This window comes from Hemiscyllium ocellatum, chromosome 39 (genome assembly GCF_020745735.1).
Source record: "Hemiscyllium ocellatum isolate sHemOce1 chromosome 39, sHemOce1.pat.X.cur, whole genome shotgun sequence".
NCBI lineage: Eukaryota > Metazoa > Chordata > Chondrichthyes > Orectolobiformes > Hemiscylliidae > Hemiscyllium > Hemiscyllium ocellatum.
Window position 1 is genome coordinate 14,973,711 of NC_083439.1, and position 20,361 is coordinate 14,994,071.

The following is a 20,361-nucleotide window of genomic DNA, read 5'->3' on the forward strand; positions in this document are numbered from 1 at the left end:
ACACTCATAGTATTTATAATTTAAGAACAATTACACAAGCAAGGATAAACCATCACTTCCATATTCCTCTTCATATCACCTACCACCCTGACATGGAACTATCTCATTGTCATGAAATCCTGGAACAGCCTAACTATACAGCAGAAGCAACAGTCTGAGGCTGCCTCTCACCATCAACATCAGGAGATGGCCATCAAAATGCCAACTCAATAACAACACCCACATCCCACAAACAAATAATGTACAATGTATGTGTTGAGAAGTAATTGATACAGACTGAATAGGCTGATCATTTTTTGGTCTAATTTCTGACAAGGAACTGACAAGTGAAAAGAAGACAGAAGTCCCATATTGATTTCCCACTGCGCAATTGAGTGAACTGCTTGATTACTCAAGATTGATGAACCGAATAGTGTGCAGCCTAGATGATGCAACAGGTATTCAGTGCACGAAGGTGTGACATAATTACCAAGTAATCTGGTCTGAGACAGGGTCCCACAACACAGGCTGGAAGATTGATGCAAGTCATGATATTGTCAAGAGCTGTGGCATGAGCATTTGCAATGTTTAAGCCAGGGCACTGCAAGTAATAAATAGAACATATCGCAATGCCTCGGTGGCTCTGATTAGCAACTGAACAAGGGAACGTGTTTGATAAAGTGTGTTTCCAGAGGGCAAAAATGCCCATATTCAAGACATAAAAAAAAGTGTGGCTGCAGTGTCCCTTCTAGACTTACCTCAAAACAAATGTGGCAATTTCAGTATCGTTGCAGTGTTGGCATCATTGAAGAATGATTTAGACACTACGTATCACAAAATTGCAGCAGAAACCCAGTTTGGACTGAAAATCTGTCATTCATGTCTGGAATCAATACAGCCAGATAGAGTGGCTACTAAGAGAATGGGGCAGTAGTGTCACTAAACTGAACTAAATCTAACCAGAGATATGGACTAATGGCATTAAATCTGCAGTCAAAAAGTGTGGAGCTGGAAAAGCACAGCCAGTCAGGCAGCATCCAATGAGCAGGAGAGTCAACATTTCGAGCATAAGCTCTTCATCAGGAAGATGATGCAATGGAAATTTTATCTGCTCCCACTTCCAATTCCAGCAATAAATGTTGCATCTTTCTGTCATTATCCCCCCACACAAGCTCCAGGGACATACCCTAATCAGCATCATTTAGAGGCAGAAACAAGGATCATAGCAGCTGAAGGATTACTAAGTGGCTAATTGGAGCTTTGCAATGCTTTTTTTAAAATTACAGCAGAACATTAGCGTGCAAGCATTACTCAAAGCAAAACATTTGTGATCTTGCATATTATCATGACAATATAAAATAAAGACCATTGATTTTGAAAACCCCATCAGCTGATACCAAAGTCTCGGATTTTGGGGTTGAGAGATAAGAATTGTTAATAAAAGATCTGGGACACTTTAGAAATGTCTGACAAAACCATTCAATTTATAAGCAGCTGAACTGACAGGAATATACAAAAAGAATGGCTCAGGCTGACACATGGAAAAGACTATCATGGGATAATGACCTGGGGATTAAACTTCATCATCTAAAATGTCTAGCTCAGAATGAGGGCTGCTGGTACCTCTGGGTGAGATTTTTCATTTGTATTTTTGCTGGTACAAACATTTAAACACTGAAGCTCGTGACGCAAACAGGAGATTGAATCCCTCTTCATCTAAATCAAAGGATAACAGGAGAACTCCGACAATGGGTCATTTCTGTCAAACTGGATTGTCCCCATTGTGGACTGAGGCAAGGTTTTCACACATTGAAACATCTCCAATGAACACCATGATACAAGTTGTGGCTTTTTTCTAAAGAAAAGCAGAGACATCCAGAAACGTGTGGGAACATCAAGAATAATGACTCACTTCCACTCTTTCTTTGGCAGTACTGTTCAATTCTACATATTATTTCTTCATCAAAGAACGGTGAATGTTTTCTTTCAATTCATCCTCCAACTCCCCTCACTCTGATTACCCTTCTTGAATTTTTTTGGGCTTTTTCCTGATCTTTCTCTGCATCTTCGTACACTGTTTCTGTATCCTGTTCTATTGCCCTGATGTATTTTAGTAAGGTTTGATGTGACTGGTGAGCACACAAAACAATTTCTCAGCAACAAACCCAAACAAGCAGACAAAACACATACAGAAACCCAAGCCACTCTCCCCTACATCAAACACATCTCGGAAATGACTGCCAGACTACTCAGACCCCTTGGCATCATGGTAGCCCACAAACCCAACAACACACTAAAATAGCAGCTAATGAACTTGAAAGACCCTATACAGACAATGAGCAAAACTAACATCATTTACAAAATACCATGCAAGGACTGTAACAAACGATACATTGGACAAACAGGCAGAAAACTAGCCACCAGGATACATGAACACCAGTTAGCCACAAAAAGACATGACCCTCTCTCATTAGTATCCTCACGGATGAGGAAGGACACCACTTTGGCTGGGACAATACATCCATCCTAGGACAAGCCAAACAGAGACATGCACAAGAATTCCTAGAAACATGGCATTCCAACCAGAACTCTATCAGCAAACACATCGAGTTAGACCCCATCCACCACCCCCTGAGAAAAGGAACTGGAAGCGACTTCACCACAGGAAACAACATCACCAAAGGAAATGACATCACCAACCCAAAGAAACCCAAACACAAATAGAAAGCAGGAATTTTCAGCATTGCTTTGCATAAAGTCCACTGAAGATGTTACCTAGTAAGGTAATGAAACGTCTGGAAATGAACCTTTCAACTGAGCGAGCAAAATTACATCCAAAACCTCAACCTGAGCTACAAATCTTCTCAATACTCGCTAACACAAAACAATACTTTTTACTCCATCTCCATACATGTGACAATAATAAATCAAATCAAATCAAATTATCCAGTTTGATCACCTGCTAGTGCGTGTGTATGTTGCAAAATTGGTGACAGGATGTTTTACCTTCTACATGATTATCTTACTAACTCAGGAGACATCTGTTGAGAGTACTCTTTGTAGCTTTAATACATTGACCACACAAACCACACATTTTTTCTTTTCAGGCTGCAGACTGAAATGGAAGTTAGACATTGCCGCATTTCTAAAATATCAGGATGCTTTTGGAACTTTGAAAAATCAAGTGGTGCATATATTTAGCTATGCAAAACAATATTGCTTATCAAAGCAGTGAGGGAAATACTTTGAGACAGTAGCATTGAGAGCTTGTGAATTAAGGAAATACTTCTTGATGATAGCTTGGATTGGTCAAGCTGAGGTTTATGAAACTGTAGGAATAGGGCAACTGAAAACATCTCACTCTCCATGTGATGAAAAGACAATACAACATAGAAACCTTAAAATGAAGAATTCTAACCATAAAAGATCAAGGTCCACTGGACCGTCTATCAAAGTGAAAAACAACCATCATCTTGTAGTAATATCAGTCTAAAAACCTAAAGCTACTGACAAGTTAATCCAAACTTGTGATCTGGACATTTCATCATCAGAATTTTTTCCTGACGTACAGTTCTTTCCCATCCAGAAAATCATCTGTCTTTTGTCTTCCTACATGAGAATGTGCACGTGTGTGTGTGTGTCTGCCTCTGTCTGTCTGTATTTGGAGCCTTTAAAGGAATACAGTTTAAAGGAATACAGCACAATTGTAAATTAATAATTCTTTCTTTTCCCTGCCACTTAAAGTTTAGCATGTTATATTGAAAAGAGTTATTTTCTATTACTAATGAATGTTTAAAAATTCTCTCACGGGATGTGCGATGCTGGCTGGGTCAGCATTTATTACCCAATCATAGTTTCCCTTGAGAAGGTGGTGGTGAGCTGCCTTCTTGAACTGCTGCAGTCCATGTGCTATAGATAGACCCACAATGCTGTTCGGGAGGGAATTCCAGGAATTTGACCCAGCAATCCTGAAGGATGGTGAATGGCTTGGAGGGAAACTTGCAGGTGGTGGTGAATTTCTTTTGTCCAATATAGTTAGTCAGGCAAATTAATCATCTTTGTGGTCTTATTGGGAACAGTGAGGCGGAATTATTGATGTACTCTTCCCTGTTAAGTTGTGACAGTGTGTACATTTGTATTAGCAATTGTTAAAAAAAACTATCTTTTTAAAAATGTAAAACACTGCTACAGTAACCTCAAGAGTGAGAAGAGAGGAATTTATTCACACTTCCAAACTTACTTGTAATAATATACAGTTTTGGACTTGAAATTATTTTAATGGGTCTAAGATACCAAATTCCCCAGTGTCCAGAATCTCTGTTTCTTACCGTAGTTGAACTGACTATTGGTCTTCTCACAATTAATGATGTTGAATCGATAGGGGATTCCAGCTCTCATGCCACTGAGCTTAAAATAAAACCACTGGTGCTGAAGCTCTGTGTTGATGTCAGCATTCATAATCAAATCATATTCATACCTAGACAAGAATAGGAAATCCAAAGATAATAAAGGAGTCGGCCATACAGTCCTTCAAGCCTGCTTCACAATTTAATAACATCATGGTAAATTCCGCACCTGATTTCCTCACTCAAGTTATAAGTATATTTTAGAATCGTACAGCATGGAAAGAGACCCTTTAGCCCATCATGTCCACACCAGTTATCAAGCACTTAACTGCTCAAATCCCATTTCTCAAGACTATTGCCTTTCACGTGATCATGCAAATATGTCTTAAATGTCATGACAGTCCATGCCTCTGCTACTGTGGTGATTGTAATGAGGTCAGCCAGGTGGACCTCATAGAATATGAGTTCCCTGATTGAGGTTGTTAATCTGGTCCAATCAGGGAGCCACAGCTGAAAGAGATAAGCAGGAGTGTCAGAGGTTCTATTCTCTGAGAGCTGGCTCTGAGGGAGTTGGATCAGTGTGCGTGCAAGGACTTTCCTCCTTGACTGTGTCTGAGGGGAAGGGGACTGTCCCTGGACAGGAACAGGAACAACTTTGAGTCCTGGGCCTGTTTTCAGAACTGCAGCCTGGGCCTCACCCAGATCAAGGGAGTGTTGCTGCTGACCTGGGGCCCACTCCCACTGCTGCTGTCTGGGACCCCACCCTGACCTGCCTCAGCTGCTATTGCTTGGGGCCTGCCTCACTGCTGCTGCTTGGGACTCGCCTTGGGTCCCTCCCAGGACCTCCACCGCTGCTGCCTGGGACTTACCTTGGTGACCACCAACCACCCCCCTCCCCTCCCCTCCCCTCCCCTTCCCCCTCCAACCAGGCCTGCCCCCACTGCTGCAACCAGGGGCCTACCTGGGACTCACTCTGGTGCTGCCTGAGGCCTGCCTCCACTGCTGCTGCTGCCTGAGGCCTGCCTCCATCACCGCTGCCTGGGACTCTATTTGGGGCTCGCCTCGGGCCCCTCCCCAGGCACCTGACCAAACACCTGTGGGTCAAGGCCTATCACCACCCCAACATGACCATCGAGGCCTGCAGCTAGGACATGGCTAGTGTGGTTGGCCCACTGACCATTGGCAGGATGTACGGGTAGGCCGTCTTTTTCCTGAAGACCGAGCAGGCGGTCCACCTGGCCGTGGAGAGGGTGCTCACTGTAGGCGGGACACATCTGCCCATCGACCCTTTGGAGGTTATGGTTCAGAGGGTCGTGATCTCCAACATCCCGCCCTTCATTGCCAACAAGCTCCTTCTTCCCCACCTCAACACCTTGGGGGAGATCCGATCAGGTGTCCAACCGCTCCTGCTCGTTCTTGAGGACCCTGCCCTCCGGCAAGTACACTCCTTCTGATGCCAGGTGTTCATTTGCCTGGCCTGGGAGGAATTTACCGAGGGCTCCTTTACCCCCCTCCACAAGGCCACGGCCTACCGTGTCTTCTGGACGGTGGATGGCGTGCTGTGCCATGAATTGGGGCACACTAGAAAAACTACCCCACCCAAAAGGCTGCCCAGCCCCTACCAATGGCTGAGGGTGGTGCCACCGCACCCACTCCCCCTTCCCCAAAGTCAACACCACAAGCCCCAGTAGCAGGGGCTAAGCCAGAGACTTCCATTGCCTCCTCCTCTGGCAAGGAGAGGGGTGAGCGTCCAGCCGGCCGGAAGGCACTCAGGAAGACACAACACGCCAGGCCTGCCCACGGGGCGACCACCCTATCACCTTCTCCTACACCTAGCCCACCACCTGCCCTGCCCTGGCACAACAATGCCCCTGCGACTGTGCCAGCGTTGCCCCAGTGCAGAAACCCTGACCCCCAAACCCAACCCCCGCCCTGTCACAGAAACCCCTGGGGCTGTGGGGCTACAGCACCTGGCCAAGGGGCCCCTGAGCCCAAACCCTGCCACACCCTGATACTGACCTGGGGGAACAACCGTTGCCTCACCCCTGGCAGTGACCATGTCTCTGGGCCCTGAAGAGGGAACTGGGCCCCTGCCCCGCCCGCCATCACCTGATATACCAGGGGCGGGGCAGGAAGTGACATGGCTGACCCTCCCCACCCTGGCCACGCCCCCTGCATTCCCCCAGCCAATCATATTCCGGGAAAGGCTGGGGGGAGGGACCTCGGGCCCCATGACCACCAAGGCGGGCGGGGAGGAGAAGGCTCATAAACTCCCCCCTGTCTCTCTGGGGAAGAGGCACTGGCCCTTGGAGGGGGGAGAAATCCCATCAGCGCGCCGGCGGCGCTGCCCCTCTCCAGGGGATGAGCCGACGGTGTCTCCCCACTGTCCTGCACCATGGCCTGACCTGCCCAAACCCCCAGGGGCGACAGCCGGGCCTTCCACCGCCATAACTCCTCCAGCCCCTGGGGAGGATTTTAATACCGTCACGGGCCATGGTGCAGGCGGCCGCGTTCTTTTTACCATTGGGTCGTCGAGCGGTGGAGGGGAGGAAGGTGTTATCCTCGCTCCTCCCTCCCAGACTGTTTTTCCGGGGGCCTTGGCCCTGGGGGAGGACCTTTTCCCCGAGGAGCCGGGCGTCCCGGTGTCGGGAGAGGAGCGGAGCCCCGAGCCTCTGCCGCCCGGCGACCCGAACTCGGGGCGTTCCGGGAAGGGGTGCGCCGAGGAAGATACGGAAGGTGACCCTGGGGGTGGGGTCACTGGAGGTTTGAGGCCAGTTGGCGGTGCCGGACCAGCCCCCATCCTCTCGGTGGGGGAGGGGTCGGTGACCGAAGGCGACCTCCCGGAGGAGGGCTCTGGATCGGTGGCGGACACCGGGGACGACACGGAGTCCGTCTCCAGCGACATTTTCGAGTCCCAGGTGCCCCCCACCGATCTCCCCCTCATCCCCCTCGAGGAACTCCGGGAATTTGTCGAGGAAACTCGGAGTCGCCGGGATAGAGCCCAACTGGCGCTCGACCGCTGGAGCTCCTTCGAAAGAGTCTACTGGTCGGCCCACGCTGCGCGCCAGGCGCCCGGGCTTGACGTTAACGAGCGAAAGCGAGTCAGGAACTTCCTGGGAGCACTCCTGGTGAGGGCGAGGGACTTCTGTGCCCCTCTCTCGTCCTCCCAGTAAATATGTACGTAGTTTAACTGTGTGTACTGGTGGTGGTTGCACTATACTTCCGACATGGAGACAACTATAGCCAGCCTCAACATCAACGGCAGCAGGGAGTCACAGCGCAGATTCCAGACCCTCTCGGTCCTTCGGGACGGGAGGTATGCGGTGTGCTTCCTGCAAGAAACCCACACTACCCCGGGAGACGAAGCCACCTGGCTCCTGGAGTGGCGAGGGGGGGTCTACATGAGTCACCTCACCCGCAGATCTGGCGGGGTGGCTATCTTGTTGGCCCCGCATTTTCAGCCGGAGATCTTGGGGGTCAGGGAGCCAGTGCCAGGCCGTTTGCTTCACCTGACGGTTCGGCTGGGGAGCGCGGTGCTTCACTTGGTGAACGTCTACGCTCCCCTGGCCGGGCTGAGGCAAGCGAGCTTCTTCGAAGAAGTGTCCGCTCATCTTGCTTCCATCGACGAGAACCAGTGCGTCGTCCTTGGGGGAGATTTTAACTGCGTCCTCGAGGACAGGGACCACGGCGGTGCCCGCACGAGTTCGGCGTCGGGGAGGAGGTTGGGGGACTTGGTCAAGTCCTTGGACCTGGTGGACGTCTGGCGGAATCTCCATCCTGACTCCATCGCCTTCACCTTCGTGAGGCCTGGGGTCGGAGCGTCCAGAATCGACCGCCTGTACGTTTCGCGGGCGTACGCCTCCTGTTTTCCGAAGGCCTCCACGCGGCAGGTGTCGTGCACGGACCATCACCTGGTGTGGGCGGAACTCCTTCCGTTCGGCGCCAGGTTGGGCTCCGCATACTGGCACTTTAACAACCTGCTGCTGGAGGACGAGCGGTTCCGGGACTCGTTTCGTCGTTTCTGGGCCGGCTGGAGAAGGAAGCGGGGAAGCTTCCCCTCCCTGAGGCTATGGTGGGACGTGGGCAAGGCTCACGTCCGCGTCTTCTGTCAGGAGTACGCGAGGGGGTCGACAAAGAGGCGGAAATCCAGGATCGGGGAGTTGGAGAGGGAGATGCTCGACCTGGAGTCACGCCTCGGTCAGCCCGACGCGGACCCGGCCCTGCGCGGGGTGTACGAAGAGAAGAAGGCCGCGCTCCGGGACCTGCATCTCGTCGGGGCTCGGGGCGCGTACGTGGGGTCGCGGCTCCAGCTCCTCCAGGACCTGGACCGCGGTTCCCCCTTCTTCTACTCGCTGGAAAAAAGGCGCGGCACCCGTCAGCAGCTCCTTGTGCTGCTGGCCGACGACGGGTCCCTCGTCTCGGATCCGGAGGGTATCAGGGCCCACGTCCGATCCTATTACACGGCCCTGTTCTCTCCGGATCCGTCCAGCGAGGATGCTCGCAGAGTTCTGTGGGAGGACCTGCCGCAGCTCAGCCCGGAGGACGCCGGAAGGCTCGACGCTCCTGTCACCTTAGAGGAGCTGACCGGCGCCCTTGACCGGCTCTCGAGGGGCAAATCCCCGGGGCTGGACGGGCTGACTGTGGAGTTCTTCAGGGCGTTCTGGGACGTCCTGGGGAGCGACTACGCACAGGTCCTGGGGGAGTGTCTAAATGCCGGAGAGCTGCCCCTTTCTTGGCGCAGGGCGGTCATCGTCCTGCTGCCAAAGAAGGGGGACCTTCGTTCGTTGAAGAACTGGCGTCCGGTCTCCCTCCTCAGCACGAACTACAAAATCTTCGCCAGGGTGTTGTCTTCTCGCCTGGCTTCCGTGCTGGCCCACATGATTCACCCGGACCAGTCCTACACGGTCCCGGGCCGGAGGATACAAGACAACGTCCATCTGGTCCGGGACCTGATCCATTTCTGTCGACGGGCTGGTCTGCCGAGCGCCTTCCTGTCTCTCGACCAGGAGAAGGCGTTCGACAGGGTCGATCACGAGTACCTGCTCGGGACTCTGCGGGCATTCGGGTTCGGGACGCAGTTCGTCGCCCGGATCCGACTTTTGTACGCCGCCGCAGAGTGTCTGGTTAAAGTTAACGGGTCCCTGACGGCGCCCCTTCGCTTCGGGAGAGGAGTGCGTCAAGGCTGCCCCCTGTCCGGCCAGCTGTATTCCCTGTGCATGGAGCCTTTCCTGCGCCTCTTGCGGAGGAGGTTGTCGGGGCTGGTTCTGCGCGGCGCGGGCGCGGGGGTGGTCCTCTCGGCCTACGCCGACGACGTGCTCCTCACTTTCACCGACCCGGCTGACCTGGGGAGGATGCGCGAGTGCCAGGCCGTGTACTCGGCGGCGTCTTCCGCCAGGATCAACTGGGCCAAATGTTCCGGGCTACTGGTGGGTCCATGGCGGGTGGATTCCCTGCCGGAGGAGTTCCGGGGGTTCAGCTGGAGTACCACCCATCTCCTCTACCTGGGGGTCTACCTCAGCCCGACCGAGGAATCCTGGCCGGCCAACTGGCAGGAGCTGGAGGCCAAAGTCTCGGCTCGCCTAGGCCGCTGGACAGGACTGCTCCGAGTGCTATCTTACAGGAGCCGAGTGCTGGTCATAAACCAGCTGGTGGCCGCCATGCTGTGGTACCGGCTGGTCACTTTGGTCCCTCCTCCTGGCTTTGTCGCTGACATCCAGAGAACGTTGGTCGACTTCTTCTGGGACAAAAAGATGCACTGGGTCGCTGCGCAGGTTCTGAGTCTCCCCATTGAGGAGGGCGGTCAGTCGCTGGTGTGCGTCCGCACCCAGGTCGCGACCTTCCGCCTTCAGACCTTGCAGCGATACCTTTACGTCGAGCCTCCTCCTAGGTGGTGCGCCCTGGCGACGTATTTTTTCCGCCAGGTGCGTAACCTCAACTACGACACGCAGCTCTTGTTCGTCGACCGTGACGGTTTGGAGGTCGCCCTCAAGGTGCTGCCTGTCTTTTACCAGGACCTGATCACTGTCTGGAACATGGTCGAATCGCGTCGCGCCTACCCTCCGGCAGGAGTAGCGGCTGTCGTCAGGGAGCCGTTGCTCAGGAATCCGCACCTCCGTGCTCGCGGGTTCGAGTGGCTGTCGGAGGGGAGGGCCGTGGCGGCGAGGGTGACCAGGGTCGGGGACGTGCTGGGTGCCGGGGGGCTGGGCTGGACGTTGCCGCAAGACATAGCGAGCAGGGCAGCGGTAGACGTCCGGTACGTGGCCACCGGCATCCAACGCCTTAAAACGGCGGTGCTCAGACCCGACGTAGTGCACCAGTTGGAGGACGCTCAGGCGTGCGGTGGGATCCCGTCCGCGCTCACCCCTGCCCGGACGGAATTTCACATCGGCCCCAAGGTCCCGTACTTCCCGCGGGAGCCTGTGCCCCACAACCTGAGCCGCCTCCGTAATTTTAGTTTTGTCCCGTTCAAGGATGTTAAAAGGCGGGTCCTGTACAGACTGCTGCTGCACACCGTCCACCTCTTCTCCCTCATCCACCGCCCGGACACGCCCTGGCGTGCCCATTTGCCACCAGGCGGTGGGGATCCCCAGTGGAGGGCTCTCTACGCAGGAGTCCTCCCCCTTTCTCTCGGGGATCTGGGGTGGAGGGTGCTGCACGCAGCAGTCCCCTGCAACCGCAGATTGCGGTGGTTCACGGACTCCCAGCCCAACTGCTTGTTCTGTGGCGCTGTGGAGTCCGTGGACCATGTGTATGTTGGGTGTGGGCGTTTGCACTCCCTTTTTGATTTTCTGAAAAACCTTCTCCTCTGCTTTTGGTTGCACTTCAGTCCCACGCTCCTGATCTTCGGGCACCCAGTGCGGAGGAGGGAGGGCAGGTCTGAAGACCTCCTCGTGGGTCTGCTCCTGGGCCTGGCCAAACTGGCCATAAACAGGTCCAGGCAGCGGGCCGTGGAGGGGGTCGTTAGGGCCGACTGCCTGCCCCTCTTCCGCGGTTACGTTAGGGCCCGGGTGTCCTTGGAGAAGGAGCACGCGGTGTCCACCAACACCCTGGAGTTGTTCAGGGAGAGGTGGGCGCCGCAAGGAGTGGAGTGCATCATTTCCCCCTCCAACTCTATTTTGATTTAGTCCCTGCCCTCCCCTTCACTGTTTTGATCACACAGCATTGCCCTTTGATGTGAAGGGCACTGCTCGTCACAGGCCACTCGGGTGTTTTCCTACTTTTCCTGGTGGTGGAAATTAAATAAAGATTTGTGCACCTTGTCTCTCACTGTGTCTCACAACTACACACACACACACACACCATGGGTGCTGGGAAAAAAATAAGCACTACCGCAGTTAGGCGGTAGTGTGGGGGTTAAAAGGAAAAAAAAATAAAAAAAAGAAAAAAAAAATAAGCAGGAGTGTCAGAGGTTCTATTCTCTGAGAGCTGGCTCTGAGGGAGTTGGATCAGTGTGCGTGCAAGGACTTTCCTCCTTGACTGTGTCTGAGGGGAAGGGGACTGTCCCTGGACAGGAACAGGAACAACTTTGAGTCCTGGGCCTGTTTTCAGAACTGCAGCCTGGGCCTCACCCAGATCAAGGGAGTGTTGCTGCTGACCTGGGGCCCACTCCCACTGCTGCTGTCTGGGACCCCACCCTGACCTGCCTCAGCTGCTATTGCTTGGGGCCTGCCTCACTGCTGCTGCTTGGGACTCGCCTTGGGTCCCTCCCAGGACCTCCACCGCTGCTGCCTGGGACTTACCTTGGTGACCACCAACCACCCCCCTCCCCTCCCCTCCCCTCCCCCTCCAACCAGGCCTGCCCCCACTGCTGCAACCAGGGGCCTACCTGGGACTCACTCTGGTGCTGCCTGAGGCCTGCCTCCACTGCTGCTGCTGCCTGAGGCCTGCCTCCATCACCGCTGCCTGGGACTCTATTTGGGGCTCGCCTCGGGCCCCTCCCCAGGCACCTGACCAAACACCTGTGGGTCAAGGCCTATCACCACCCCAACATGACCATCGAGGCCTGCAGCTAGGACATGGCTAGTGTGGTTGGCCCACTGACCATTGGCAGGATGTACGGGTAGGCCGTCTTTTTCCTGAAGACCGAGCAGGCGGTCCACCTGGCCGTGGAGAGGGTGCTCACTGTAGGCGGGACACATCTGCCCATCGACCCTTTGGAGGTTATGGTTCAGAGGGTCGTGATCTCCAACATCCCGCCCTTCATTGCCAACAAGCTCCTTCTTCCCCACCTCAACACCTTGGGGGAGATCCGATCAGGTGTCCAACCGCTCCTGCTCGTTCTTGAGGACCCTGCCCTCCGGCACGTACACTCCTTCTGATGCCAGGTGTTCATTTGCCTGGCCTGGGAGGAATTTACCGAGGGCTCCTTTACCCCCCTCCACAAGGCCACGGCCTACCGTGTCTTCTGGACGGTGGATGGCGTGCTGTGCCATGAATTGGGGCACACTAGAAAAACTACCCCACCCAAAAGGCTGCCCAGCCCCTACCAATGGCTGAGGGTGGTGCCACCGCACCCACTCCCCCTTCCCCAAAGTCAACACCACAAGCCCCAGTAGCAGGGGCTAAGCCAGAGACTTCCATTGCCTCCTCCTCTGGCAAGGAGAGGGGTGAGCGTCCAGCCGGCCGGAAGGCACTCAGGAAGACACAACACGCCAGGCCTGCCCACGGGGCGACCACCCTATCACCTTCTCCTACACCTAGCCCACCACCTGCCCTGCCCTGGCACAACAATGCCCCTGCGACTGTGCCAGCGTTGCCCCAGTGCAGAAACCCTGACCCCCAAACCCAACCCCCGCCCCGTCACAGAAACCCCTGGGGCTGTGGGGCTACAGCACCTGGCCAAGGGGCCCCTGAGCCCAAACCCTGCCACACCCTGATACTGACCTGGGGGAACAACCGTTGCCTCACCCCTGGCAGTGACCATGTCTCTGGGCCCTGAAGAGGGAACTGGGCCCCTGCCCCGCCCGCCATCACCTGATATACCAGGGGCGGGGCAGGAAGTGACATGGCTGACCCTCCCCACCCTGGCCACGCCCCCTGCATTCCCCCAGCCAATCATATTCCGGGAAAGGCTGGGGGGAGGGACCTCGGGCCCCATGACCACCAAGGCGGGCGGGGACGGGAAGACCCATAAATTCCCTCCTGTCTCTCTGGGGAAGAGACGCCGGACCTTCGGAGGGGAGTGGGATAGAGATATCCCAGCAGTGTGCCAGCGGCACTGCCCCTCTCTAGGGGATGAGCCTACAGCGTCTCTTGCCTGTCCCGCACCGTAGCCTGACCTGCCCGAACCCCCAGGGGTTGCAGCAAGACCTTCTGCTGCTATACCTCCTCCAGCCCCTGGGGAGGACTTTAATAACCACGCGGGCCGTGGTGCAGGTGACAACGGCGAACTCTCTGCTGGGTCGTTGAGTGGTGGAAGGGAGGAAGGTGTTATCCTCACTCCTCCCTCGCGGACTGTCTTTTTTTTTTTCCGGGGGCCATGGCCCTGGGGGAGGACCTTTTCCCCGAGGAGCCGGGCATCCCGGTGTCCCTGAGCATCTGCCACCTGATGACCCTAACCCGGGACATTCCGGGAAGTGGTGCGCCAAGGAAGGTACCGCCAGTGACCCTGGGGGTGGGGTCGCCGGGGGTTTGAGGCCAGTTGGCTGTGTCGGACCAGCCCCATTCTCTGTGGGGGAGGGGTCGGTGACCGAGGGTGACCTCCCGGAGAAGGGTTCAGGATCGATGGTGGACACTGATCATCTGCAGCAACACTTGAGTTCCTGGTGTCACCTCACCTGCAGTTTATGTGGGGTGGCTATCTTGTTGGCCCCGCATTTTCAGCCGGAGATCTTGGGGGTCAGAGAGCCCGTGCCAGGCTGTTTGCTTCACCTGACAGTTCAGCTGGGGGGGGGCGTGGTGCTTCACTTGGTGAGCGTCTAAGCTCCCCTGGCCAGGCCGAGGCAAGCGAGTTTCTTTGGGGAAGTGTCCGCTCATCTCACCTCCATCGATAAGAGCCAATGCGTCGTTCTCGGGGGAGAGTTTGACTACATCCTCGAGGACAGGGACCACGTCAGGGAGGAGGTTGGGGGACTTGATCCTATTACACGCCTCTGTTCTCTCCGGGTCCATCCAGCGAGTATGCTCGCAGAGGTCTGTGGGAGGACCTGCCGCAGCTCGGCCCAGAGGACACTGGAAGGCTCGACGTTCCCGTCACCTTTTAGAGGAGCTGACTGGCTCTCGAGGGGCAAGTCCCCGGAGCTGAACGGGCTGACTGTGGAGTTCTTCAGGGCGACAATGTACAGGGGGAGTGTCTAAATGCCAGAGCTGCCTCTTTCTTGGCGCAGGGCAGTCATCGTCCTGCTGCCAAAGAAGGGGGACCTTCATTTTTTTTGAAGAACTGGCGTCTGGTCTCCATCCTCAGCATGGATTACAAAATCTTTGCCAGGATGTTGTCTTCTCGCCTGGCTTCTGTGCTGGCCCACATGATTCACCTGGACCAGTCCTACACGGTCCCAGGCCGGAGGATACACAACAACATCCATTTCTGTCGATGGGCTGGTCTGCCGAGCGCCTTCCTGTCTCTCAACCAGGAGAAAGCATTCGACAGGGTCGATCACGAGTACCTGCTCAGGACTCTGCGGGCATTCAGGTTCGGGATGCAGTTCGTCGCCCGGATCCGACTTTTGTGTGCCGCTGCAGAGTGTCTGGTTAAAGTTAACGGGTCCCTGACGGCGCCCCTTCGCTTTGGGAGAGGAGTGCGTCAAGGCTGCCCCCTGTCAGCCAGCTGTATTCCCTGTGCGTGGAGCCTTTTCTGCGCCTCTTGCAGAGGTGGTTGTCGGAGCTGGTTCTGCGCGGCACCAGCACAGGGGTGGTCCTCTTGGCCTACGCCGACGTGCTCCTCACTTTCACCGACCCAGCTGACCTGGGGAGGGTGCGAGTGCCAGGCCGTGTAATCGGCAGCATCTTCCGCCAGGATCAACTGGGCCAATTGTTCAGGACTACTGGTTGGTCCGTGGTGGGTGGACTCCCTGCCGGAGGAGTTACAGGGGTTCAGCTGGAGTACCACCCATCTCCTCTACCTGGGGGTCTACCTCAGCCCAGCCGAGGAATCCTGGCTGGCCAACTGGCAGGAGCTGGAGGCCAAAGTCTCGGCTCGCCTAGGCCACTGGACAGGCCTGCTCCGAATGCTATCGTATAGGAGCCTAGTGTTGGTCATAAACCAGCTGGTGGCCGCCATGCTGTGGTACCGGCTGGTCACTTTGGTCCCTCCTCCTGGTTTTGTCGCTGACATCCAGAGAACGTTGGTCGACTTCTTCTGGGACAAAAAGATGCACTGGGTCGCTGCGCAGGTTCTGAGTCTCCCTATTGCGGAGGGCGGTCAGTCGCTGGTGTGCGTCCACACCCAGGTCGCGACGTTCCACCTTCAGACCTTGCAGCGATACCTTTACATTGAGCCTCCTCCTAGGTGGTGCGCCCTGGTGACGTATTTTTTCCGCCAGGTGCGTAACCTCAACTACGACATGCAGCTCCTGTTCGTTTACCGTGACAGTTTGGAGGTCTCCCTCAAGACGCTGCCTGTCTTTTACCAGGACCTGATCACTGTCTGGAACATGGTCGAATTGTGCTGTGCCTACCCTCCGGAGTAGTGGCTGTCGTCAGGGAGCTGTTGCTCAGGAATCCGCACCTCCATCCTCACGGGTTCGAGTGGCTGTCAGAAGAGGGCAGTTAGGTGGTAGTGTGGGGGTTAGCAGTGGGGAAAAAAAAATCAGCCGTGTCAGAGATTCTGTTCTGGCTGAGAGCTGGCTCTGAGGGAGCTGGATCAGCTACAATTCTCCATGAGTAATAAAGGGAGACTTGGTGGTAGGATACCGGCCTCTGTGGAGTTATTTCTCTCGGGAATCTCAAAGATGATGTTGCAAGGATTTGAAAATTGCTTAAAATAAAAAAAGCAGGAGTGTCAGAGGTTCTATTCTCTCTGAGAGTTGGTTCTGAGGGAGCTGGATCCATGTCAAGGACTGCTCATGTATAAATAAATGGGAGTTGATGGAGATAGTGAGGGCAGCACAACAGGTCAAGCAGCATCAGAAGAGCCGGAGAGTCAATATTTCAGACAGGATCTTGAGAGGGGAGGGATTGAGAAATAAACAGAGGGAGGGGATGGGACTGGGGAAAGGTAGGTGGGATGGTGATAGGTAGTGATGGGATACTAGCCTCTGTGGAGTTATTTCAGTGGCAACAAGGGAAAAGACGCTCCAGAAGAAATTCACTCGCAACGGTCATCTTTTGAGTTGGGTTAAGCATTCCTGGCATCATGCCGTTATTTAGAAAGCTTGACATGTTCGATCTTGCCTTTTGAAGACTGGGCCATATTTGTGGAAATAATGCATTATTTTTTCCAGACAAATGACATTGAGGTAGATGAAAAGCAATAAGTAATTCTCCTGGCAGCTTGTGGACCAGCGGCCTTTTTGGTTATTCAGAGACCAAGTTTCCTAGCGGCACCAGACACCAAAACCTTTCAAGAGTTAATGGACTTAGTTAGGGAATATTACGACCCCAGGTCTTCTCTAATTCTGAGATGCTTTCAGTTTTACTCAGCAATTCATGAATCAGGGGAATCCGTACAGAGATTTTTGACTAGGTTAAGACAACTTTCGTTTAACCCTTAATGAGATGCTGACAGACCATTTGGTATGTGGGTTAATGATGTAACCATGCAAAAGTGTCTACTAGCTAGACCCTAACTAGACTTTAAACAGGCACTACAACTGACTTTATCATTGGAAAATGTGGCAAGTGGAACATATGAGTTGCAGTGTATTCTGATGGAAGCAGACACCCTCACTTGTCCAACTGAGTATAGGGAAATGGCACTTGAGTGAAGGCAATTGCATGGCCTCATTCAGGATGTATCCTGATTAGATGGACTCTAGGTCAGTCCACAGGAAAACCCCAAAACAAAGCCAAGCCTCAGCCAAATGGTTAACATTTTCTTCAGGATCCAGGCTGACAAGCCATTGTTGTTGCCGCTGGTATGTGGACTCAATCAGCAAAAGGGTCCCCGTAGGACTGAATTGAGTAAGAAAATTCATGGAACACAAAATGCTTAGCAACCTCCAAATCCGAACCAATCAAGATAAATGTCTGGTTAGATGGTCACCTGGTTCTAATGGAGGTCAATACCAGCAAAGCCATTTCAGTGATTACATAACCAGTCTTTAACAAAATTTGCTCTGGACCCCAACCCTTAAGTTTGCGTAAGACCTTGGCTAGACAGCGAACCTACACTAGGGAACCTTTACAGATTAAGGGGACAACTGCAGTTTCAGTCTCTCATGAGAAGCAACTGGTTCAGTTACCACTGATTATAGTAAAATGTTTGGGCCCAAGCCTGATGAGGCAAAATTGTTTGAAAAAGATTGACCTAAATTGGTTCAACATTTTTCGATTAGAAAGTGGCTGCCTGAACAAAGTCCTAATTAATTATTCGGACGTGTTTCAGGAAGGTCTAAGGGCTATCAAAGGAGCCAAGGCCACCTTGCATGTTAATCAGGAAGCAATTCCTCGATTCTACATAGGCCCACCAGTGCCATTTGCCTTACGGGCAAAGGTAGAGGCAGAAATCAGGAGGCTGGAAAGTGAAGGAATTATCAAACCAGTCCAGTTTGTGAAAATGGACAACACGGGTCATGTTGATTGTAAAGCCTGACTGGCCGATTCACCTTTGTTCCAGCTGGATAAATACCCAATCCCTCATGTGGAGAATTTATATGCAAAGCAGGCAGAGAGGGCTGACCTTCATGAAGCTAGGCCTTGGCCACATGTACCTGCAATTGCCATTAGTTGAGGATTCTCAGAAATATGCTACAGTTAATACCCATAAGGGTTTGTACCAATGCGTGTGACTGCTATATGCCATATTATCAGCCTGTGCAATTTTTTTAGTGGATGATGGAGAACAATCTCCAAGGTCTATCCCAGGTCTCCATTCATCTAACATGCTCATATAACAGGGTAGACTAATTGGAGCATCCAGTCATAGAGTCATACAGAATGGAAACAGACCCCTCAGTCCAACTAGTCCACACTGACCATGTTCCCAAATGAAACCTGCTTGTAGCTGGCCCAAGTCCCGCCAAACCTTTCCAATTCATGTACTTAGTTAAATGTCTTTTAAACTTTGTAATGTACCAGCATCCATCACTTCCTCTGGTAGTCCATTCCACATACTAACCCCTCTCTCTGGAAAGAAACTGCCCTGCATGTCCTTTTAAATCTTTCTCCTCTCACCTTAAAAATATGCTCCCTAGTTTTGAATTCCCCTACCCTGGGAAAAGGCCTTTGCTATTCACTGTATTTATTTCCCTCATGATCTTATAGACTTCTAAAAGGTTTCCCCCCAACCTCTTATGCTCTAGTGAAAATGTCCCAACATCTCCAGCATATTTTATAACTCAAACTCTCAATTCTGGCAACATAGAGTCATAGAGATGTACAACACAGAATCAGACATTTCGGTCCAACTCATCCATGTGCACCAGATATCCAAACCTAATCTAGTCCCACTTGCCAGCACCCAGCCCATATCCCTCCAAACCCTTCCTCTTCATATACCCATTCACATGCCTTTTAAATGTTGAAATTGTACCAGCCTCCATCACTTCCTCTGACAGCTCATTGCCACATCTTGGTAAATCTTTTCTGAACTGTCTCCAGTTCAATATAACAGGGTAACCAGCGCTGCACACAGCACTCCAGAAGAGGCCTCACCAATGTCCTGTAAAATCTCAACATGACATCCCAGCTCCTACACTCTAAGGTCTAAGGAAATAAAGGCAAGTGTGCTAAAGGCCTTCTTAAAAACCTTGTCTACCCATGATGCAAATTTCAAAGAATTATACACCTGAACACCTAGGTTTCTCTGCTCTACAACACTACCCAGGGGCCTACTGTTAATTTTATATGTCCTGCCTTTGTTTTACCAAAATGCAATACCTCGCATTTATCCTTCAGACATAGTGCTTAGACATTTCCTTCTGTCAAACATACACCTTAGAAAGGCACCCCAAGTGACATTCTTGAGTTACAGAGACCAGGCTACACCTGTTGGAAGATAAAGTGAGGGCTATAAAGTGCCCTGGCTCCCACCTCAGAACAAGAGCTTAGGTCTTTTCTTGTGATTTCAAATAAACCTGTTGGACTATAACCTGGTGTCGTGTGACTTTTGACTTTTAATTTTCTGGAAACACCTACAGTCACAGCTGACAATATCAGACTTTGAACGCCGAAAGATCCGGTTCTGGCAAAATTGAAACAGCTGGTGGTGATAGGGAAAATCAATGGGATACCACAACAAGAATTTTGCAACCTTTTTGAACCTGGAGAGATCACCGTATGAAACAGCATGTTATTATGGGGAGCAAGAGTGATTGTCCCCAGCAAAGGTGACTGCCAGATACTGGCTGATCTCCACAGGGCTTTTCAGGGATTTCCAAAATGAAGACGTTGGTGTGAAATTATGTCCAGTTGCCTGGTCTGGATGCAGACATAGCTATGTTGGTGGGGCAGTGCCCAGAATGCCAACAAGGACAAAAATTACTGCCAGCAGCTTCCCCCATATTCATGGGAATGGCCAAGTAAACCCTGGACTCGGTTACACGTTGACTATACAAGTCCTCTCAGAGACTCAGCGTTCTCAGTCATTGTGGTCACGCTGGCAAAATGGCTGGACAAGCAAAAAGTTCATTTGTTAAACACAGGGATGACAATTAAAAGACTACGTGCATGTTTTTGCAATGCACGGACTCCCGAAGTGTTGGTCACAGAAAGGGGGCCATTTAATAGCAGCAGAGAATTTGGGTATTTCCTAAAGTCGAATGGCATTCATCTTATAAGGACAGCTCCATACTTACTATCATCCAATGGGCTGACTTAAAGAGCAGTCCAAACTTTCAAGGCAGGCTTAAAGAAACAGCCTATACCTTCACGAGATACCAAACTGTCCTGGTTCCTTTGATTATAGGACCATCCCTCCTGCAACTACAGGGAGGGCTCC

The 20,361-nt window shown here is 52.6% G+C and overlaps 1 protein-coding gene across 1 annotated transcript in view; it reads right to left on the reverse strand.

The window, feature by feature from the left end:
- LOC132834190 (cytosolic carboxypeptidase 4) overlaps positions 1-20,361 on the reverse strand; it is a 248,579-nt gene that overhangs the window by 166,384 nt on the left and 61,834 nt on the right. Inside the window, exon 14 of the mRNA XM_060852856.1 lies at positions 4,308-4,456. Coding sequence (XP_060708839.1) covers positions 4,308-4,456 — 149 coding nt within the window. The remainder of the gene's footprint in view (positions 1-4,307; positions 4,457-20,361) is intronic.